This window comes from Macrobrachium nipponense, chromosome 2, assembly GCF_015104395.2.
Source record: "Macrobrachium nipponense isolate FS-2020 chromosome 2, ASM1510439v2, whole genome shotgun sequence".
Taxonomy (NCBI): domain Eukaryota; kingdom Metazoa; phylum Arthropoda; class Malacostraca; order Decapoda; family Palaemonidae; genus Macrobrachium; species Macrobrachium nipponense.
The window spans coordinates 58361619-58381618 of NC_087201.1; the positions used below are offsets into that span (position 1 = coordinate 58361619).

The 20000-nt window shown below is 41.6% G+C and overlaps 1 protein-coding gene across 1 annotated transcript in view; it reads right to left on the reverse strand.

The window, feature by feature from the left end:
* The window catches only part of LOC135220611 (probable ATP-dependent RNA helicase kurz), a gene marked incomplete in the record, with an annotated part of 259299 nt that overhangs the window by 193916 nt on the left and 45383 nt on the right, over window positions 1–20000 (reverse strand). Inside the window, 1 exon segment of the mRNA XM_064257916.1 lies at window positions 14793–14982. Coding sequence (XP_064113986.1) covers window positions 14793–14982 — 190 coding nt within the window.

A 20000-nucleotide genomic window follows, 5' to 3' on the forward strand; every position in this document is an offset into this window, starting at 1 on the left:
AAAACTCAGGAAGCGTAGCATATCTTGCCCAGATGATTTCGTACAAGACACGCTATTGGCCAGTAAAGGAGACAGTAACAATCAAGGAATACTGATCAGTATTCTGGCCACTAATTGGCTGTCCGACCACAGGATCTCTTTCAAGCAGCATTCAGTGTCCCATCATCCCATGTTGTCCAGTTCGCTTCTACGCATCCGTACGCGACATAGCTCTGCATCCTTATCTGTGCTGTTATTGATTTTTCTGGATTTTTTTGGGTAACATTGTGAATTTGTTTAAGCACTATGATGCCAATAAAACATTATGCACCTTCTAAGGCTTCTGGCAGTGAACCCAAGCGTCGTAGGAAGATGCTTACTATAGCCGAGAAGATTAAACTCCTCAACATGCTGAAGGAAGGGAGAAGCTATGCAGATGTAGGTCGCCATTACGGCACCAACAAATCTACCGTTTGCTACATCAAAAAGGACAAGAAGAACATAAGGACGATGGCAAATGTTAATGTTAATACAATGGTGAAAAGGGTGGTAACTGCCCGCAATAAGGCCATTGTGAAGATGGAGTCTGCATTAGCTGTTTGGATTAGCGACTGCAGAAAAAAGAACATAGCACTGGATACCAACACCATACACGAGAAGGCCAGGCAGCTCTACAACAGGTTTACGGATGGTGGTAACGATGACTCAGAACCAGGACTTTCTACGGCATCTCCTACCAAACCAACCGAACTTAATGCCAGCAAGGGCTGGTTTGATAAATTTCAGAAGAGGTTCAACCTTAAACATGTGTCCCTACGTGGAGAAGTGGGCTCTGCTGACAAACCAGCCATTGATGAATACATTAACGAGATGTTCCAGGCAATTATTGATGAAGGGGGTTATTCACGTGAACAAGTATTCAACATAGATGAGACTGGTCTCTTCTGGAAACATATGCCATCACAAACTTTCATGATGAAGGAAGAGGCCAGAGCCCCTGGATTCAAGGCTTACAAAGATCGCCTCACACAAAGAAAAAAAAGTGTCAGCAACTGCCGATCACTATGTTCCTCACCGGCATAAAAAAGAAACAACACTAGTACTCCTACAGTGGAAATGGAAGTTACAACACTTGAGGTCCTCTTTAATTTCAAGAGTGATCAGGATCAGGATGAATTGAAGCGGTCTCAAATGAAGAATGCCAACAGGAAATACAGCTGCTAGTTCTTGAGAACCATCTCTAATTGCCCGATCAGCACAGGAAAGAACTCCTAACCAGTCTGATGAGAAGCTGGATTAAAGGGAGGAGCAATCCTCGATCTTCTTAGCTAGTGCACCTATGGTCCAATCTAGGATGAGGAGGAGGGTACCATTTAAGGCAACCTGAAGGTTTCGACAGGTTGTCTCATAATCAAAGCCGAGCCTGGAGACGAAGGAGTCGGTGGTGAGAAGAAATTCTGGAAACAGTGAAGATGTTGGCTGATCAAGTTCAATATCCTCTTCTTTGTCCAAAACCAGAGGAGTAGCTAATACTGCAGTTTCCTGAGTCTCTAACAGATTCTGAAGCAAATCCAGGATACTGTCCAGACTATGTTGGACTGGATCCAAGGAAGGATCCTGAACAGCAGGCAGATGCAAACTTTTGACACCTGTCTGGGGTATATAAAGCCTAGAGTGAGATGCCAACACTCAAATAGAAGTTGGTGACAACCCTAGAGATGAATGAACATTCACTGGTGTATGCAGGAACACAGGAGAACACTAAAGCACTGTATATGCTTAGACACTGCACCCCTTGATCCTTCCAGGCACTTGGATCCACCAGATCGCACAAGTTCTGCTGGACACTTGGATCCCTTGGATCCCACTGAACACTTGGAGGATCTGTAAGATCCCACTCGGTGTTTGGATCCCGTAGAATCTACAGGTAACGTGGATCCCTCAGATCTCACTGGTACAGGCAGTCCCCAGTTATCAGTGGAGGTTCCGTTCCCGGGGATGTGCCGATAAACAACAACCGCTGGTAACCGGAACTCGGTGATTTATAGTACCATAATGGCACTTATGGCGCCGATAACCAGTCATTTGCGCCATAAGCATCCTTATGGCTCCGATAACTGGAACTCGGCCAGTTATGGCACCATAAATCGCCGATTGTATGGAGCTAGACAAGCGCCATAAAACTGGGTCCCCTATAACCTAGTCCGCCGATAACCGGGGACTGCTTGTATTGTGAATTCCTCGGATTCTAATGTCAACATGGATCCACCTGATCCCACTGTACATTTGGATCTACCAGATCCCCACAGAACACTTGGATCCCTCTGATCTCAACACAAGATTCTTGGAAGCCTGTTTGGGTGCAAAATACTGGCGATCATGCACTGAAACTCCAGGCAGCAAACAGTTGGGAACATCCCAAAAACTACAAGATGGATCAGAACTAAGATTCTGATCCTTAGATCGCTTACATGGAAGTGGAAAAGTGCGACCAGCCACTGGAACTGGCCCTTTTAGTGGCCTAAAAGTGCTCTTAAAACACCACCTATGTCCTCTACTCGCACTAGAATCCGAATCACTGGATGAGAAAGCATGCACATTGAGTTGGATGCCTTTCCAGTGGCTGTCCTCAGAGTCCTGGGATCCTCATACTACAGGCTTGGTTGAGGGGGCAACTACCAGTTGGTAAACCCCACCGAGCTCCTTAGGATATCTGGTTTGCCTCCTCCCAGGTTTAGGGATGTTTGACAGGGAGCTTTGTCCGAGAGCATCGGTGGGACGGGAAGCCACCTCCTCCGCTGCACTTGCACCTTGTTCACTTGCACTAATTTTATCCATAATGCACTTCACAGAATTCCCAATTTGGGCAACAGTATTAACAAGCAAATTAAATTTATGATCTATCCTAGCTTCAACACTGGTAATGGTATTGAGATTGGAAGGCTGGGAGCTAAGTGAAGGAGTTGCAGGATAAGTATGAGGACTGTTAATAGGTGAAAAGGCCTTCTTTGTTTATTCTTCTCAAGTTTGTCTAAGTAATTAGTCTGCCCTTCACTTCCCTTTACATTTGTTGCATATAAGATTGGAGGAGCAAATTTGATCCCTACAGTGGCAACAAATAGAATATGAGTCATATTTGATAGAAGTCAGTCTAGTATTGCAGCCTTTGCTGCAAAACCGGACACTGGATGAACTAGATTCAGACATATCAGTCACAAATCAGTAATAGTCAATCTAAATAAGCTTACATAATTAGCGAGAGTACTACCAAACAAAGAAACTTCACCAAATCCGTTGTGAAAAACAACCATCTAGTGAAAAAAATTCCTAAGAAAAGTTGACCAAACCACAGATGACAAGCAGAAACGAATTGAGCTCCTCAGCAGTGTTGCAATGACAAATTTTTAATAATTTTGTATTTTTTATAGCTAACAAACCTGAGGTCTTAACAATAGGATAATCTTGCGCCAGCTGGAAACTGGTTAACCCTTAAACGCCGAAGCGGTATTTTAAAAATCGTCTCCCATATGCCGGCGGCGTTCACGAGTGAGCTCTGAAGCAAAAAAAAAATGTTTTTTTTTTTCAAAAAATCACAGCACGCTTAGTTTTCAAGATTAAGAGTTCATTTTTGGCTCCCTTTTTTGTCATTGCCTGAAGTTTAGTATGCAACCATCAGAAATGAAAAAAATATCATTATCATATATAAATATTGGGATATATGACAGCGTGAAAATTTTTTTTATATATAATTGTATACAAATCGTGCTGTGAGCAAAACGGTGAAAGCTAGCGAGTTCATTTTTTTTTTTTTTTACACTTAATTACGATCATTTTGGTATATAACACGTTATAAAACGATCAAGGCAACACAGAGAAAATATTATCACAAAATGATGCATGAATTCGTAACGCGTGGACATAAAAAAACCGTATTCAAAAATTCACCATAAATCGAAATATTGTGCTAGAGACTTCCCATTTGTTGCAAAATGAAGGTAATTGATTGAATATTACTAGACTGTAAGTGTTGTAGCTTACAATTACGTTTTTCGACCATGTCGCGAAGGACGTATTTTTTCTATTTATGGTTATTTATATGAAAATATTGAACATTTTCATATATAAAACTTTAAGTAACGGCTAATTTAAAACGGTACAAACAATACGACAATAGGATGAAAAAATATATGATTTTTTCGGAAGAGTTACCGCGAGGACGTAAGGAAAAAGTTTATTTCATAAATTCACCATAAATCTAAATATTGTGCTAGACTTCCAATTTGTTGCAAAATAAAGGTAAATGATTGAATATTACTAGAATATAAAAATTTTTAGCTAACAATTGCGTTTTTCGACTATTTCGGTCAAGTCAAAGTTGACCGAAGGTTGAAATTTTGGCACTTATCATTACTTATATGAAAATATTTCAAAACTGATAAGCTACAACCATGGGTTGTTTTTGGTTGTATTCTACATGAAATTGCACACATTTTCATATATAAAACTTTACGTAACGGCTAATTTAAAATGGTGCAAACATTACGACAATCGGACGAAAATATTTATGATTTTTTCGGGAGAGTTACCGCACGGATGTAAGGAAAAAGTTTTTTTCATAAATTCACCATAAATCGAAATATTGTGATAGAGACTTCCAATTTGTTGCAAAATGAAGGTAAATGATTGAATATTACTAGAATGTAAGAATCTTAGCTTACAATTGCGTTTTTTTGACCATTTCGGTAGAGTCAAAGTTGACCGAAGGTTGATATTTTTGCACTTATTGCTATTTGTATGAAAATATTTCAAAACTGATAAAAGCTACAACCATGGGTTTGTTTTAGTTGTATTCTACATGAAATTGCACACATTTTCATATATAAAACTTTATGTAACGGCTAATTTAAAATGGTGCAAACATTACGACAATCGGACAAAAATATTTATGATTTTTTCGGGAGAGTAACTGTACGGATGTAAGGAAAAAGTTTTTTTCATAAATTCACCATAAATCGAAATATTGTGATAGAGACTTCCAATTTGTTGCAAAATGAAGGTAAATGATTGAATATTACTAGAATATAAGAGTTTTACCTTACAATTGCGTTTTTTTACCATTTCGGTAGAGTCAAAGTTGACCGAAGGTTGAAATTTTGGCGCTTATCGTTGTTTATGTAAAAATATTTCAAAACTGATAAAAGCTACAACCATGAGTTGGTTTTCGTTGTATTCTAAATGAAATTATGCACATTTTCATATATAATACTCCATGTAATGGCTAATATAAAATGGTTAAAAAATTATGTGAAAGTGACAAAATAATTTCTGAGATGTGTCGCTGATACTTTTTAGTGCGAGAAGAAAGAAATTCGCGCTTGCATAACGATTGTAAACAAAACAACACCTTGATCCGTGAGCTCACAGCATCCCCCAAGGCACGTGATTCAAAAGTTTTCGCCTAGTAGGCCTATAACTATTTTTCCCCGAGTTTTTAAAAAAACTTTTTTATATCGACGTACCATACGTCCAATTGGCACCCAACAGACAATTTATATCGACGTTTAATACGTCCAATCGGCGTTAAAGGGTTAAAAACAATCAAAGATTGTAAAGCAAGGAATCTGTGGCATCTGGCAACTCATACATATAGAAGGTGGAAGCTGGTCACCAATCACGCATAGAACCCGGTGACACAACAGTCTTTCTCCCAACCCAGGAAAAGAGAGGGGCATTTAGAGGTGAGCAGTAAACGTTGAGACCTCAGGTTTGTTAGCGATGAAAAATACAAATTGGTTAAAAATTTGTCATTAGTTCATGTGCGGAAGCAAACCTCGGTCTTAACAATAGGACAGACTTATACTTGGAGAGAGGTACAAGTACCCTAAACCAGGTGGGAGTTTAACCCACCTGACCACCCTTCCTAGAAGAATGAGTTCTAAAGAAGGGGGTCCAAGCCCGTACGAGAATAGACAATCCAATATCTAAAAACTCAGCTGTCTAGGTTGAAAGAAAATTATATATGTACAGTGAACCCCCAGTATTTGCATACTCACATATTTGCGGAAAATTCGCCTATTCGCGGTTTACTCTATGAGAAATATCCACAAATTCCTGTTTTTTTATAAATTTCGTCATAAAATGCACTTTTTGTGATAAAACTATATAAAAAAAACAGGTATAAACCTTTTTAGTGGGTTTTTCTCGAGTTTTAATTAACAAATTATGCAGTTTTAAGCATTTTTATGGGCATTTCAACTCTTCGTGGATTCTAGCTATTGGTAGAGCGGTCTGGTACACATCCCCTGCCAATATGGGAGGAACACTGTATGACCAGATTCATTGCATTCCAGAAAGATAAAGAAAACTGCCTGTTCAAGCAGCAAACCATGCAAGCTACAGGGGTTTGTCACCACTCCTCACTCCCCTTGCTAGAGAGAGGAGTATTTGCTACTGAATAGAAGATTTCTCTAATGCATAGTATGCATAGTAACAATACAAAACCACCACCAGTATGACCACTATATTCACCAGTTCCTGCAAATGATGTGTCTATTCTTTGACCCGCTTGTAGGAAGAAGGAAAAAAGAGAAAGAAAGAGGCCACCCAACTCACTCACTCTCTCTTCCACACACTCCATGATAATCAACAAGGCACACACACAAACACACTGAAACAAAGAAATCACGGGCAAACAAAGCAACCGGGTTGGGAAGGAGAGTGCAAGCGATTACTATCCAAAGCAGTCAAAGAAAGACTGATGCATCGTGGGGTTCTAATGGCTGGTCAGTGACAAGCTTCCACCTCGTATACGTATGAGTTGCCAGACACCACACATTCCTTGCTTTGCAATCTTTGATTGTTTTTAACTAGTTTCCAGCTAGCATAAAAGTTAGAAAATTATAGCTATGTAGTTACTTTGTAAGTTACTTATATAAAATTAACACATACTCAGACTATAACATCTTTGCAGATCAAGAAATCATTGTCTAGTATAAAAGATATAAACACCTTTACAGTATGTTGAAGGGAAGTGTACAGTTCCCAAACTAAAAACAGCCAAGCTTATCCAGGAAGGGACTTACTGTCAGCAAGGTGAACACACAAGAAATGAAGTTCTTACCTGTCTGGAACTAAAGTACTAAGGCACACACTTGAATGGTGCTGCTAACCAGTCAGTGCAAAATCTTGTTCTCATAGTTATTCAGGAACAGACTATCTAGGATTTGTGAGGACCATGAATTAGGCAAATGTAAATAATGGTCTATAAATCAAACAACTAAATTTTGAAAAACTAAATTTTTTCCCACAAGCAAATTACTAAAGGGATTTTGACGAAGGAAAAATCTATTTCTGGGGGAAGACCTGTGTCGCCTGGTGAAAAGTCCCTGTAGCTCACTTTTCTAAGTATAAATAGATTCTAAATATACCAGAGAAAAAAGCTAGCATGGTATGCTGAGGTTACTACCCCCAGCGCGAGCACCCCAAGGGGCGTCAATATAAAGTATAAGTGGAAGCCACATTTCACAGGTCTTCTGCCAATTAGAGGATTCCTTTCCAAAATCCCTCTCTTAGAGAGAGCCATTGCAACGGCCACTCCTCCCTCCTCACTCCCGCTACTACTACTACCTGACTCGCGCGCCATCTAGCATTCCTGGACTAGACACCCTAGCTTGGATTGGTTAAGGGTGGGAAATTTAATTAGAAGGGATGGGTTCACCGGGCGACACAGGTCTTCCCCCAGAAATAGGTTTTTCCTTCGTCAAAATCCCTTTTCTGGGTTCGACCTGTGTTCGCCGGTGAAAAAGTATCAGAGAATTCCCATCCAAGCTTACCAGATACCAAACCAGAGTATAAAGAAGGAGTTAATGAAACCTAAGGTTCATTTAAAAAATAAATTTACTTATTTGCTAATTACACTAGGACTTAAACTATGACTTAGAACTAGTAACAATATGACAATATAATACATTCAAGAATGGTATCCAGAGCAAAAACTAGGGTATGTACAGATAGGTCCATAAAACAATTATGGCCTCAACATTATGTATACATGATCCAGTGGCCAGATGACGACCAAACCCTCTCGACCCGGAGGAGAGAGGTTCAGTGGGGAATACAAGTGAGGCAGGCAGGAAGGAGAGAGTATTTAAGGAAAAAGGTGACACTCTAAGGAAAGGATTTGACGAGGTTCATCAATCAGGGGAGACTATGCTCCCTGCAGCAACTGGTGGGAATTTAAGGGCCTCTAGATTCTTGAGATAGTGGCGCTTAAAACTGCTGAAGGTTTCCAACCGTATATTTCTTCAGGTCTTCGAAATTCATATTATGAAAGAAATTAATAGAGGTAGCCACTGCTCGGATGTCATGGACGTGTGGAACTGAATCCAGGTTGGCCTGTTTAATAAAGTAGAGTGTTTGTTGTCTAATACCTCTAAGAGAAATCATACCACCTTTCTCCCTAATGCAAAGGGGGGCCTGAAGATTTTCCGGAAGTTCTGGCTAAGAAGGATTTAAGGGTAGCGACAGGGCACAATGATGTGTCCTGTGCTAAGGGTATGATTTTCCATGGAGTCCACCTGTTTTGTGGGTCCTCATTCTTAGCTAAGAACCTCCGGTCTGGGGATAGTAATACTACCCCCGACGGGAGGAATTCTATATGGTCTGGATTCCTAGAGAGAGCCGAAAGCTCAGATATTCTGGCACCTGAGGCCATGGCCATCAGGAGTAAAGTTTTCCTAAGCAGGGTTATATAAGAGCATGACTCATTATTAGTGTCTGAGGCTAACTTAAGTGCGTCATTCAAAATCCAAGAGACCATATGAGGGCGGTCTATTGGTCTCAGGCGGGCACATGCTCGTGGAATTGAAGTGAAGTATGAATCTGACAAGTTAATATTAAAACCAATCTGGAAAATCTTCCTTAAGGCTGACTTGATTGTTGTAATGGTACTAGCAGCCAGGCCTTTCTCAAATAGAGTTCTAAAGAACGAGATTGCCAGATTCATAGTCATTTCATGAGCAGCTGAGTCTTTTAGAAATTTGGCCAAATTCTTTACTGCTGAATCATATTGTCTGAGCATTGACTCTCTTTTATCTGATTCTATGAATAAGATATTTAGTGGATTAATACTAGCGTCCTTTTGAGCTGCAAACTTCATGAAGTCCATAAAGTTAGGGCATTCAGAATTCTTGAGGAAGCTGACACAGTCTGAGTTTGTACTGTCTGTGTCAGCTCTGGACGAGGGATCCGTCTGGGTCGGAGCTTCAATTCTAGAAGAAGCGGAAACCAGTTGCTCTTTGGCCAGTTGGGTGCCACTAGTGCTACTTGTCCTGTGAAAGACCTTAGCTTGTGCAGGACCTTCATCAGAAGATTCACCGGTGGAAATAGGTAAATCTTCTGCAAATTGTTCCAATTTATGGACATTGCATCTGTGGCGTAAGTTAGAGGGTCCAGGTTGGTTGCCACGTAACATGGTAGTTTGTGGTCGGATTCTATGGCGAATAGGTCTACTTGAAGGTCCGGGCTTTGATTGCAAATCCACCATAATGACTTCCTGTCCAGACACCACTCCGATCCCAGCAGAGTTGTCCTGGAAAGTGCGTCTGCGATAACATTCTTTACTCCTGCCAGGTGAGTTGCTGACAGGTGCCAATGATTTTTCGTCGCCAATGAGAATATCGCAATCAATACGTGATTTAGTTTGCTTGACCTGGAGCCTCCTCTGTTTATGCAGTGTACCACCACTAGGCTGGCCGAGACTACTCTCACCTGATTGTTCCTGGCCGGAGCCAGTCGTTTTCCAGGTTCCGACGTTTCGTCCATGGACAAAGCCGCTTGTTATAATAGGTGGAATTATTGAGATCTTGTCCCTGAGATTGATATTGGCTCTCTCTCTCCAGACTCGATTGATGTCATTCAATCTGTTACTGACAAGAACTGCAGCGAACCTAGGATTCTCTCTTCGGTACGCCCAGACGCCTTCTTGTTCTTGAGGAACTGTTTCGTAGCAGCTGCTATCTCCTTGGCCTTCTTGGGTGGAAGAGATAGTTTGTGTCCCATTAGGTCCTATTGGATCCCCAGCCTTTGGAAGCGGGAAGCCCGAACAAGCCAAGATTTTTCCGTTTATCTGGAAGCCCAGAAATTTCAAGAATTTTATCACTCTGGCTGTTGATTTGTGGCACTCTTCGACGCTGGCTGCCAAAATGAGCCAGTCGTCTAGGTAGGCTACTAACATAACCTCTTGAGTTCTTAGTTCTTGAACTATCGTCTCTCCTAGTTTTGTGAATATCCTGGGTGCGATGTTGAGCCCGAAAGGCATGACTCTGAATGAGTAAGCCGTGTTTCCTAGCCTGAAGCCTAGGTACGGAGAGAAGTTCCTTGCTATTGGAACATGATAATAAGCATCTGTAAGATCTATAGAGGTGGTGACGGCCCCACGGGGAAGTAAGGTCCGCACCTGGAAGACTGTCAACATGCGGAACTTGTTGCAATGAATGTATAAGTTGAGACAGGACAAGTCCAGAATCGCTCTTCTTTTGTCAGAGTCCTTCTTTGGGACAATGAGCAGACGTCCTTGAAACTTTAGTCGTTTCACTCTTTTTATGGCCTTCTTCTGCAGGAGATCTTTGGTATAGCCTATAAGGTCCGCCGTTGGTATCTGATAAAATTTGATTGGTGGATGGGCCCTTTCTCCCATTTCCACCTCAGACCTTTTGAGACTATACTGTGGGCCCATGGACTGAAGATCCAATGGTCCCGGAAGAGATAATCTCCCTGCTACCTGCGGGCTCTCACTGACTGGTTGCAGGTCTGTTACCTCTACCTCCTTGGAAGCCTCTACCCCTTGGTCCGCCTCGTAGCTGGGAGCCACCTCTGGCCCTGCTACTTCTCGCATGCCTCGCATGCCTGTTGTGGCTGCGAAATAGATCCATTGCTTCATAGGCGGGGTTAAAGGGTGGGGAGGTCATTATAGCTGTGGAGGTTGAAGGCTGTGGGCTGGCGGAGTTTGTCGTAAACAAACTGTTCCTGCAGATGAGCCTTAGATGTCGAAGGCTTACCGACTTGTAAAACCGAGACTGCTTGTACGACCGTTTGAGGACAGGAGGCCTGGTAAGGATTGAATCTGCTTGTCCTCTTCTTGGGTCTGGTTTGTTGTCCGGGGGTCTCAAATTTCCGTTTGAGGCGGAGTCCCCAATAGACCAGGAGGCTTTGGTTGGCTCTGGCCCCTTCTCGAGACGTTGTTAACCTCGTCTTCCGGGAACAGGTTTTCTACCCATATTGAGGATTTTATCAGCCTATTAGGTTCGTACCTTATCGAGGCACCCGCTAGGACATATTTCTTACAAGCTCGTCTTGCCATCGCAAAGTCGTAGAGGTCCAACTGGAAAGTCTGTAGTAGACCTTTCGTCAGGACCCAGAACACCTGTTCGTCAAGGTAAGTGGAGGCTACCAACTCCACCGTAGTGACGGAGCTGATAGATCTTCCTAGACTTGATCTTGCTTCAAATTCCGCCTTGATTAAATCAACCGGAATTTTTAGGCAGCTTCTCGGAAAATAGAGTGGAAGCGCAATCCGGGTCAAGTTTATCTGCTGTAAACGTGGCGGGAGCGTTGTTCCAAAACTCCCTACCTGCAGGGAAGAGAAGAGAGGTAGCCTCTGTTTCCTTTAGTACTGGTAGGGGTTTGTCATCTGCTGCCGCTTGTAGGGTTAGTTAGGCTACCTTGTCTGTACAGGGCGACGGAACGTTGGCTGGGGTCACAAACATGGTGTAGGTACCCTTGTGTGGCGTCAACTCAGTGTTGATGCGATCCCAGCCGGAGAGGGTGCGAACCCAAATAGCTTGGGCTTGGTCCCTAGGGAAGATCCCTGTCTCCTTCGGGACCATCCAGGAAAAGAAATTTAGAGACCCTCCGGGGAGAGCTCAAAGTCCTCCAACGGACAGGTTCCGCACCCTTCAATTGATAACTTCCCATTTGAGAATGGGGCATGTAAAGCTAACCGCCACAGGTTGTTCTTGTCAAATGGCGGTAGTTTTGACGCATATGGCACTGACAAGGCCAGCGCCGGGGATCCGGAGTGGAGAAATCCGGTCAGCATATCGTCCAGGGGCCTGATCCTCTCGGCCAGAGATGTTATTGCCTGGCCTAAGGTGTTAGAGTTAGCGAGGGTCTCATGGTCGAATCCAAACTCCATCGCCTTGGATCTGGCAGACTTGGCTCTCGACCCCTTGGGGGGGAGAGAATCCTTGGCAGCAGGCGACTTAGCAAACTAAGTAGACGGCCGAAGGGCCGGAGATGACTCAGTCGCCGCTGACGGAGCTGGTTTGGATCCCTTCGGAAGGGAATTTCCCCAAAGCTTAGCCTACTCAAAGTCTCATATCTCATTGTCATAAGTAATGCCGGCGGAACGGGCTGAAGCGGCAGATCAGGGGAAGATAATTCCTCTATCTAAACTTGCCCACCTCTATTGGGGGGAGCGTAGCTCCTAGCCCGAACCCGTAGCCGGGGCGGACAACTGGGGAGAGAGACCAACGAGCGGCGGAGCTGTGTAAATGCACCATCCGGAGCGATGTCTCCGCCGGCTGGTGAGGTACCAGACCGCTATAAGGTCGGCGGAGCTATCCACTCGGAGACATAAGGGATTACGTATAATACCAGTAAACCCACCACTTCCACTACTCTCTTCCCCCTTCAAGTGAAAACTCAAGATGTCGTTCATCGATAAGACTACTAGCACCACGAGTTATAGCGTACACCAAAGCCGAACTAGGAAGTGGGGGAAGGGGGGGGTGGTATGTGGGGTGGTCGGTCGTGATCGTCTGGCCACCAACCCGATCACAGATGGTCACCTATAGAAAGCTGTGAAGCCTACTACTGCAGGGATTGTAGGCCGACTGGCCCTGTGGCCCGTCGTGATTGGTACAGCAACCGATCGGTGATCGCTCTGAACTGGGAGGACGTGGCCTACTACTAAAGGTTGTACTAAAGGAAGCTAGGCCAAGACGATCCACAAACCAGACCATTTAATGTACCGCAGTACAATAGACAATATATAAGAATAATACATATATACAATTAATAATGAGGCATCATGGAACAGTTGCAAAGGAATATAAGGCAAAAGGATAATACCCAGTATGGATCTAGCTTAACCTTCCGAGATCATTACAGAATCGGACAGGTAGGCCAAATCTCCTCCAAGACATCATGATGTGGACAGTGGCCCTCAACCAAACCTACCAAATTCGAATTTTTTTATCTAGACCAGCAGGGAGGATAGGTCCAACAATGTGATAAGAGAGAGGCTCTCTATCCTTGACATCCTCCCCTCTAGCACCGTAGTGCCAACAGAGGGAGAGGAATAAAGGTTACAGGGGTAGGGACACTTAGCCTACCTTCCAAGCCTAACCTAGGCTTGGTCAGTTAAGCCAGGGAAGGAAGCAACTCTACCAACCTCTCAGTGATATGAAATCAACGTGCATAATTTAACCTTTATTTGGTTCGTATTAAACAATAACTCATTCATATCTCACACCGGGATAGAGAGAGAGGGGACTCTCTCCTCTGCCGTGATAAATGCGATAAGCTACTAGTAGCCTAACAATTTTACATGTACACTATGCTAAAATAACGCAGATAGGCACGAACACGCTCTTGAGAAAGCCCGGGGGGGGGGGGGGGGGGGGGGGTGGGGGGGGAGCGGGGGGGGGGGGGCAGCAGAGGCCAGAATATAAACTAATCAATCTTTCTTTAAAACCCCCGAGGACATCATGAGCGCGTTAGGCCTTCCTCCGAACCAATCCTAACTTGGTCGGTTAAAATTTAGCACATAATATGAAATACATCACTGATAATTTTATGCATAAACACTATAATATACAATAAACAATATAATATGCAATACCATAATGAGGTATCATGGAAGAGTTGCAAGAGGAACATAAGGTGTAAGAAAAAATACCCAGCATAGGTCTAGCCTAACTCTCCGAGATCACTATGGATCCGGTCAGGTAGGCCAGATAAACCTCCAAGGACATCCTGGCGTGGACGGTGGGCACTCAACCAAACCTTCCATACTTGAAATTTTCGATCTGGTTAGGTAGGTAGGATGCACTCAGAGCAATGTCTAATACAGGAACGCTAGATGGCGCGCGAGTCGGGTAGTAGTAGTAGCGGAAGCGAGGAAGGAGGAGTGGCCGTTGCAACGGCTCTCTCTAAGAGAGGGATTTTGGAAAGGAATCCTCTAATTGGCAGAAGACCTGTGAATAGTGGTTTCCACTCGCCCTTATACTTTATATCGACGCCCCTTGGGGTGCTCGCGCTGGGGTTAGTAACCTCAGCATACCATGCTAGCTTTTTTCTCTGGTATATTTAGAATCTATTTATACTTAGAAAAGTGAGCTACAGGGACTTTTCACCGGCGAACACAGGTCGAACCAAGAAATATAAAAGTTTCCACCTTCCAACATCAGTGGTTTCTAACAACTAACTGACAATACTACTCAAAAAACATGAGACAGTTAACTATTGGTTACCCACAAGATACCTCCTGCATATTGATTTGCTTTTCTTTATTAAATTAAAGACTGATTTGCCTGGTATATGAGGTTAACTATAAGTATGTAATGGGTTTGAATGATACAATAATCATATATTATCAAACAAATAAACAATTAATATACCTCTCATGGTTTACACATCAGATGTAAGCTTTGAAAATGTTCATGAAAATAACAGCTGACTCATAATTAGCTCTAGAAAAAAAAAACACCCACACACAAAAAGGGAACAACTGATTTTCATATATTACTTACCAATTGTATTTCCTTCAATAACACTCCATCTGTCATGAATTTAATCTTTGTTTTTGGAGTAGTATTCCCTTGAAATCTTATCTGATATGAAACCTCTTGTGATGTCAAATTCATTTCATGTGCAACTCGTTGTGACATTGATATGGCTGCCACTCTCCTTGGCTCTGTTACTCCAATCATTTGGCCATTACTGCAAAAAACATATGTAAATAAAGGAAGCAGAAGAAAAAAAGTTACAAAAAATAGTTTAATCAGAATTATTTATGGTGCATCACTATGCTATGACCGGAGATAACAAGTTAAAAGCCACAATATATGATACTGCATTTTCCAAAATACAAAAGGTTAAAAAACCGGGAGCTTTTGACTGTTTGCACAATAGTCCTCTTGCAAACAGTTGAAAGCCCCAGTTTTTTAATCTTTATGTATTTTGGAAAAATATTTATATAAAAAAATGAAGTTTTACATTATACTTACCAAGTAATTACTTAGCTAACAATTATGCTCGCACAGCATCCTATATTTAAAAAACTGCGAACAAGTGACTGTTGCAATGTGGGAGTGACAGACCCTGCCCTGCAATGGGAAGTAGCGAGCGACTAAAGCCAATGGCGTCATTCTTATTCATTGCTGTAAGTCAATGAAAAACAGAGGGGAGGAGGGCAGGCTCTCATCACTGTGTTTGTCACTACATACCTGATAAGAGCGCTACAGCGGGAGATCTGCCTCTGGTGGTGCTCATATCATCCTGTAGTGGCGAGGCAGTAGGCTGGGAGTTGCCTCTACATAAGTGAGTCTTACAACGGGGAGCTGCCTGACCGCTGACAAGACATGATCATACTATAATGGGCGTAATGTCTGTCTGTCTGTATGTCTGTCTGTCATTCAATCATGGCGTAATAATGGGCGTAATGTCTGTCTGTCTGTCACGGCCAAACGGCTGGTCAGATGGGCATGAAACTTGGCAGGGTTATGGTGGGGACCCCTAAGATGGTTTCTAATGGGGTTTCATCCAACCTACCCCCCTCCTTTGTAGGGGGTGGGGGTGACAAGGGATTCCCTGAAACGAAGCTGTTTCTGGCCGTGAAACGAGGCTGGTTATTCCCGTAGACTTAGTTACTTTACGATTTTTTATACTTAATTTCTGTACAACTTCCCCGGAGAAAGTCGCGAATATTTCAGCTCGGACACAATATCGGCAAGATTTTTTTAATAACTTAAGGGTATCGGCGGGGTCGGGGATTAATTTTGAGTGACGGTGTTCAAACTTCCACAGGTGTTACCTCTAGTTTGACTAAAGATGCACACAAAATTTCAGGTGAATTAGATGAAAACTCTTTTTTTAACAAATATTTTTCTTTTAAAAATAGCATTTTTTATTTGTTTATTAAAGTATATCTCCTTCCTTATTTATCATTCAATTTAAAGAAAAAAGTAATGGCAGAAAGTTTAATACCTATCAAATAAAATGGCAAACTCAGAAATCTAATATGTGTTGTGTGCTATTTAAAAAAAATATTTTAACAAATTCAATAAAAAATACCCTAAAATTATGTACAGTGGTACCTCGAGATACGAAAGGCTCAACTTACGAAAAACTAGAGATACGAAAGCCGACACGAAAAATTTTACTACTCTACATACGAATAGTTTTCAAGATACGAAAGGTTTCTGAAAGTCCGAGATTTGACTGATAACAATTTTGAAACTCGCACCGTGCGCTGCCATTTTAGTTCTAGTAGACTCGCCACCATCCTCCTGCTCTCCCATTGGTTCCTGATGCTAGCCAAGCCATGAGATCCTCCTCTCCTATTGGACAGCATCCCTCCCATCATGCATCTTATACGTACGTACGTAGTGGCGTCCCTACCCCGGCCACCTCGTACCAGAATCTTTATCGTACGCATGCAGCATTCGTTCAGTCCAACAATTTCCTTTAGTATCGTAAATTCGTTAGTGATTTTGTTGTGCTACTTTATCGTGTTGTGAGAACCTAATTAGTATACGTACTACATACGTAACTTAATTACGTACAGTACATATAGTCATGGGTCCCAAGAAAGTTGCTGAAGTTCACAGAAAGAAGAGAATGCTTCCTAAGGAGACAAAGATGGGGATAATACAAAAGTATGAAGCTAGCTTGCGGTTGAGTGTGATCGCTAAGGAATATGGCCGAAATCCGTCGACGATAGGCACCATCCTTAAGCAGAAGGAAGCTATCAAAGCAGCTACACCTTCCAAGGGCGTGACTATTTTGTCCAACAAGAGGAGCCATGTGCATAATGAAATAGAAAGGCTGCTTCTTGTATGGATCAAGGTCAAAGAAATCGATGGCGATACGATAACCGAGACGGCAATCTGCCAGAAGGCCAGCGCTATTTTCGGCAATTTGATTGCCCAAGCCGAAGACGACAGCAGAGAGGGGACATCAACGGCAACCCCAGAGTTCAAGGCTTCTCATGGGTGGTTCGAAAAATTCCGTAAACGGACTGGCATCCATTCGGTGGTGAAGAAATTGAAATTATGTAAAGTATAAAAAAGTAAAAAGAAATGTAAAAATCGAAAAGACAAAATAAATTTTATTTTAAGTTTTTTGTAAAGTTAAGTGTTACAGTTTTGTTAATGTGTTTTGTAAAGTTTAGTTTGTTTTTCTGACATTTTTTTATGTGTTTCGTAAAGTTAAGTGTACGTAACTGCCGTTTGTCCTCCTCCTCCTCTGCCGCCACTTTCAGAGATAGCCTCACTCGAAAGGTAAGCTTCCACATTTTACGTTACAGTAATATTTCTTGTACACTAATATACACTTTATTTACAGGTTTTGCATTTTTATTATTAAGTTACGTATTGAATTGTCCAAATTGTTGTAGTATTTCATTGTTTATAGGTCAAGTTACCTTTATTATGAAATTTACTCGGGTGTTTTTGGAGGGCTTGGAACTGATTAGCCATTTTACATGTAAAATGTGGTCCAAGATACGAAAACCTCATGATACGAAAGGCGCCTCGGAACGGATTAATTTCGTATCTCGAGGTACTACTGTATTAGATATTGGTAAAAAAAATTTTTGAGAAAAAAAAGAAAAATAAATTTGCCCATGTGTTCTCTCACTATCTTTATTCCAATTGCTTTTTAGATTATTAAAATCCATTCATAAATAAGGGAGTTTTTAGAATTTGAATGTAGAAAATGTATGTTTTGAGAAAAACGCAGTTAAAGTTTGCTAACCATTTATTTTGCTTTCGGAAGCATATAAGGTTTCTTGGAAAAGCCTACATGGCGTCTATTTCCTTCTTTTTTATAAGAGATATTATTCCCTCTAAAAAAAAACATTTATCACTTAAAGAAAATAGTTTATATTATTTTTGGGGGTTATCGTAGAACGCCACTCTACTCTTGTGCTGCCAAGTTTTTAGAAGGCTAATGAGCCCCTCCTTCATATCCTCCTTTTGATGTTCTTTGCTTCTTTTGCTTTCTTGAATGCATAGCAGACCTTCGTTTCCTGGTCTTCTCTTTCATCTGAAGGCCTTTCAGGTTTTCTCCTGTCGTTTTTCTCATAATAGGCAGCAATGAACTTGGTGCATAGCCGATATTATGTTCCATTGCAGCAATATGTTTTGATATATAAATGAAGCTGTTGTTTCACCGATATGTTCTGTTTTCACCCTTTCAGATGGCACCTCCAACTTGAACTTTAGTTTCAAGTCAACATCAAAACTGTTTTTATCAATTTCAAGTGTTATATTGCTGTCACACTGCCCGCAATGTGTCAAACTAAAAGGGTCTTTTAGAGCTCTCAAGGGTAATGAAACTATTTCTCCATCATTGCTTACACTCAGAACGTTTCTTTTTCAGTCATATAACTTCTCAATAAAAAATTCCTTAGGCTGGCTCCTGATAAAACACTGACATCACCTACTATGTCAGGGACAGCAATTACATCTTGAAAATGCTCATTCTCTTCCTCCTCCCCCTCCTCATCATAAAATAACTTCAAAACAAAGTCGTCGGTGCCATCATCATCATCATCTTGATATATTTGTGCAAGGGAATAATAGATTTCCCTCGGAGCTTCGTAATAGGAAGTATTTGGCATCTCTTCACCACACATGGCAGGTGGTGACATGTGAGAAGCTACATTAGCTCTCTATACTTTTAGTTTCAAGATAAGTTTTGATATTATGAGAGCATGCTTCCCTTTGTTTACTAAACTTCTTTTTTGGCATGTTAGTAGTATATATAATACACAATTGATGTCTAAAAGTCTGAGGAAGTGTTGCAATTGATTGAAAATAACAAATATACGATTGCATAAAAAAAAAAAATTACAAGAATTCTCTCTCGAGACAAGTGGCTCACGTTACTCAGTCATGGGAAGAGTTGCCATCTCTATCTGGAAAACATATTGTACGGCATACGAAACAAAATGCAATGAAAAGAAACTCAAATACTTAAAGAATGAATGGAAAATTAAATAGTAAAACCACCCCTAACCAGACCTTTAATTCTCTACTTGGATGTGGCCTTCAAATTGGCATTTAAACAGCTTCGTATCGATAGTATCTTACGTGTGGCAACGGCCGGGACCCAGATGTATGGAAATATGACGATAACTCATTTTCACGAATTTGAGCCAATTTCGCCAAAATTACAGGCTGCCGATACCCTTACATCCATCAGGACTGCCAGTGCACAAAATAACGTTGAAGAAGTACTGCCCGGTAATGTTGCTTCGGAATTTCGATCCTGCCAATGGACATAATAAAAAGGAAACTGACAAGTTCCTACTTTCTACTCTTTTTTGGAAGACACAGGATCATAAGACCATTTATCAGTAGCCATAACGCACTGACATACAAGTTGCGACTTACCTTCGCAGTAACATAATGAAAGAAGATTACTTTATTTATTCATATCACCGTACAAAGTAATTGACAAAGAAATGAACCAATCAAGATCCCTGTTCCATTGAATGAAAGTTACCGACAAAAGAGAGAGAGAGAGAGAGAGAGAGAGAGAGAGAGAGAGAGAGAGAGAGAGAGAGAGAGAGAGAGAGAGAGAGAGAGAGAGAGCCATTTAACGACATTAATGCACTACAATTTTATCATTTTATCTTGCTATCGAAAAATGAGAGAGAGAAAGAGAGAGGAGATAATTTGTGATTTGAGAGCTAAGTAATCCGATAATACCATCACCGTCTTCGTTACTTG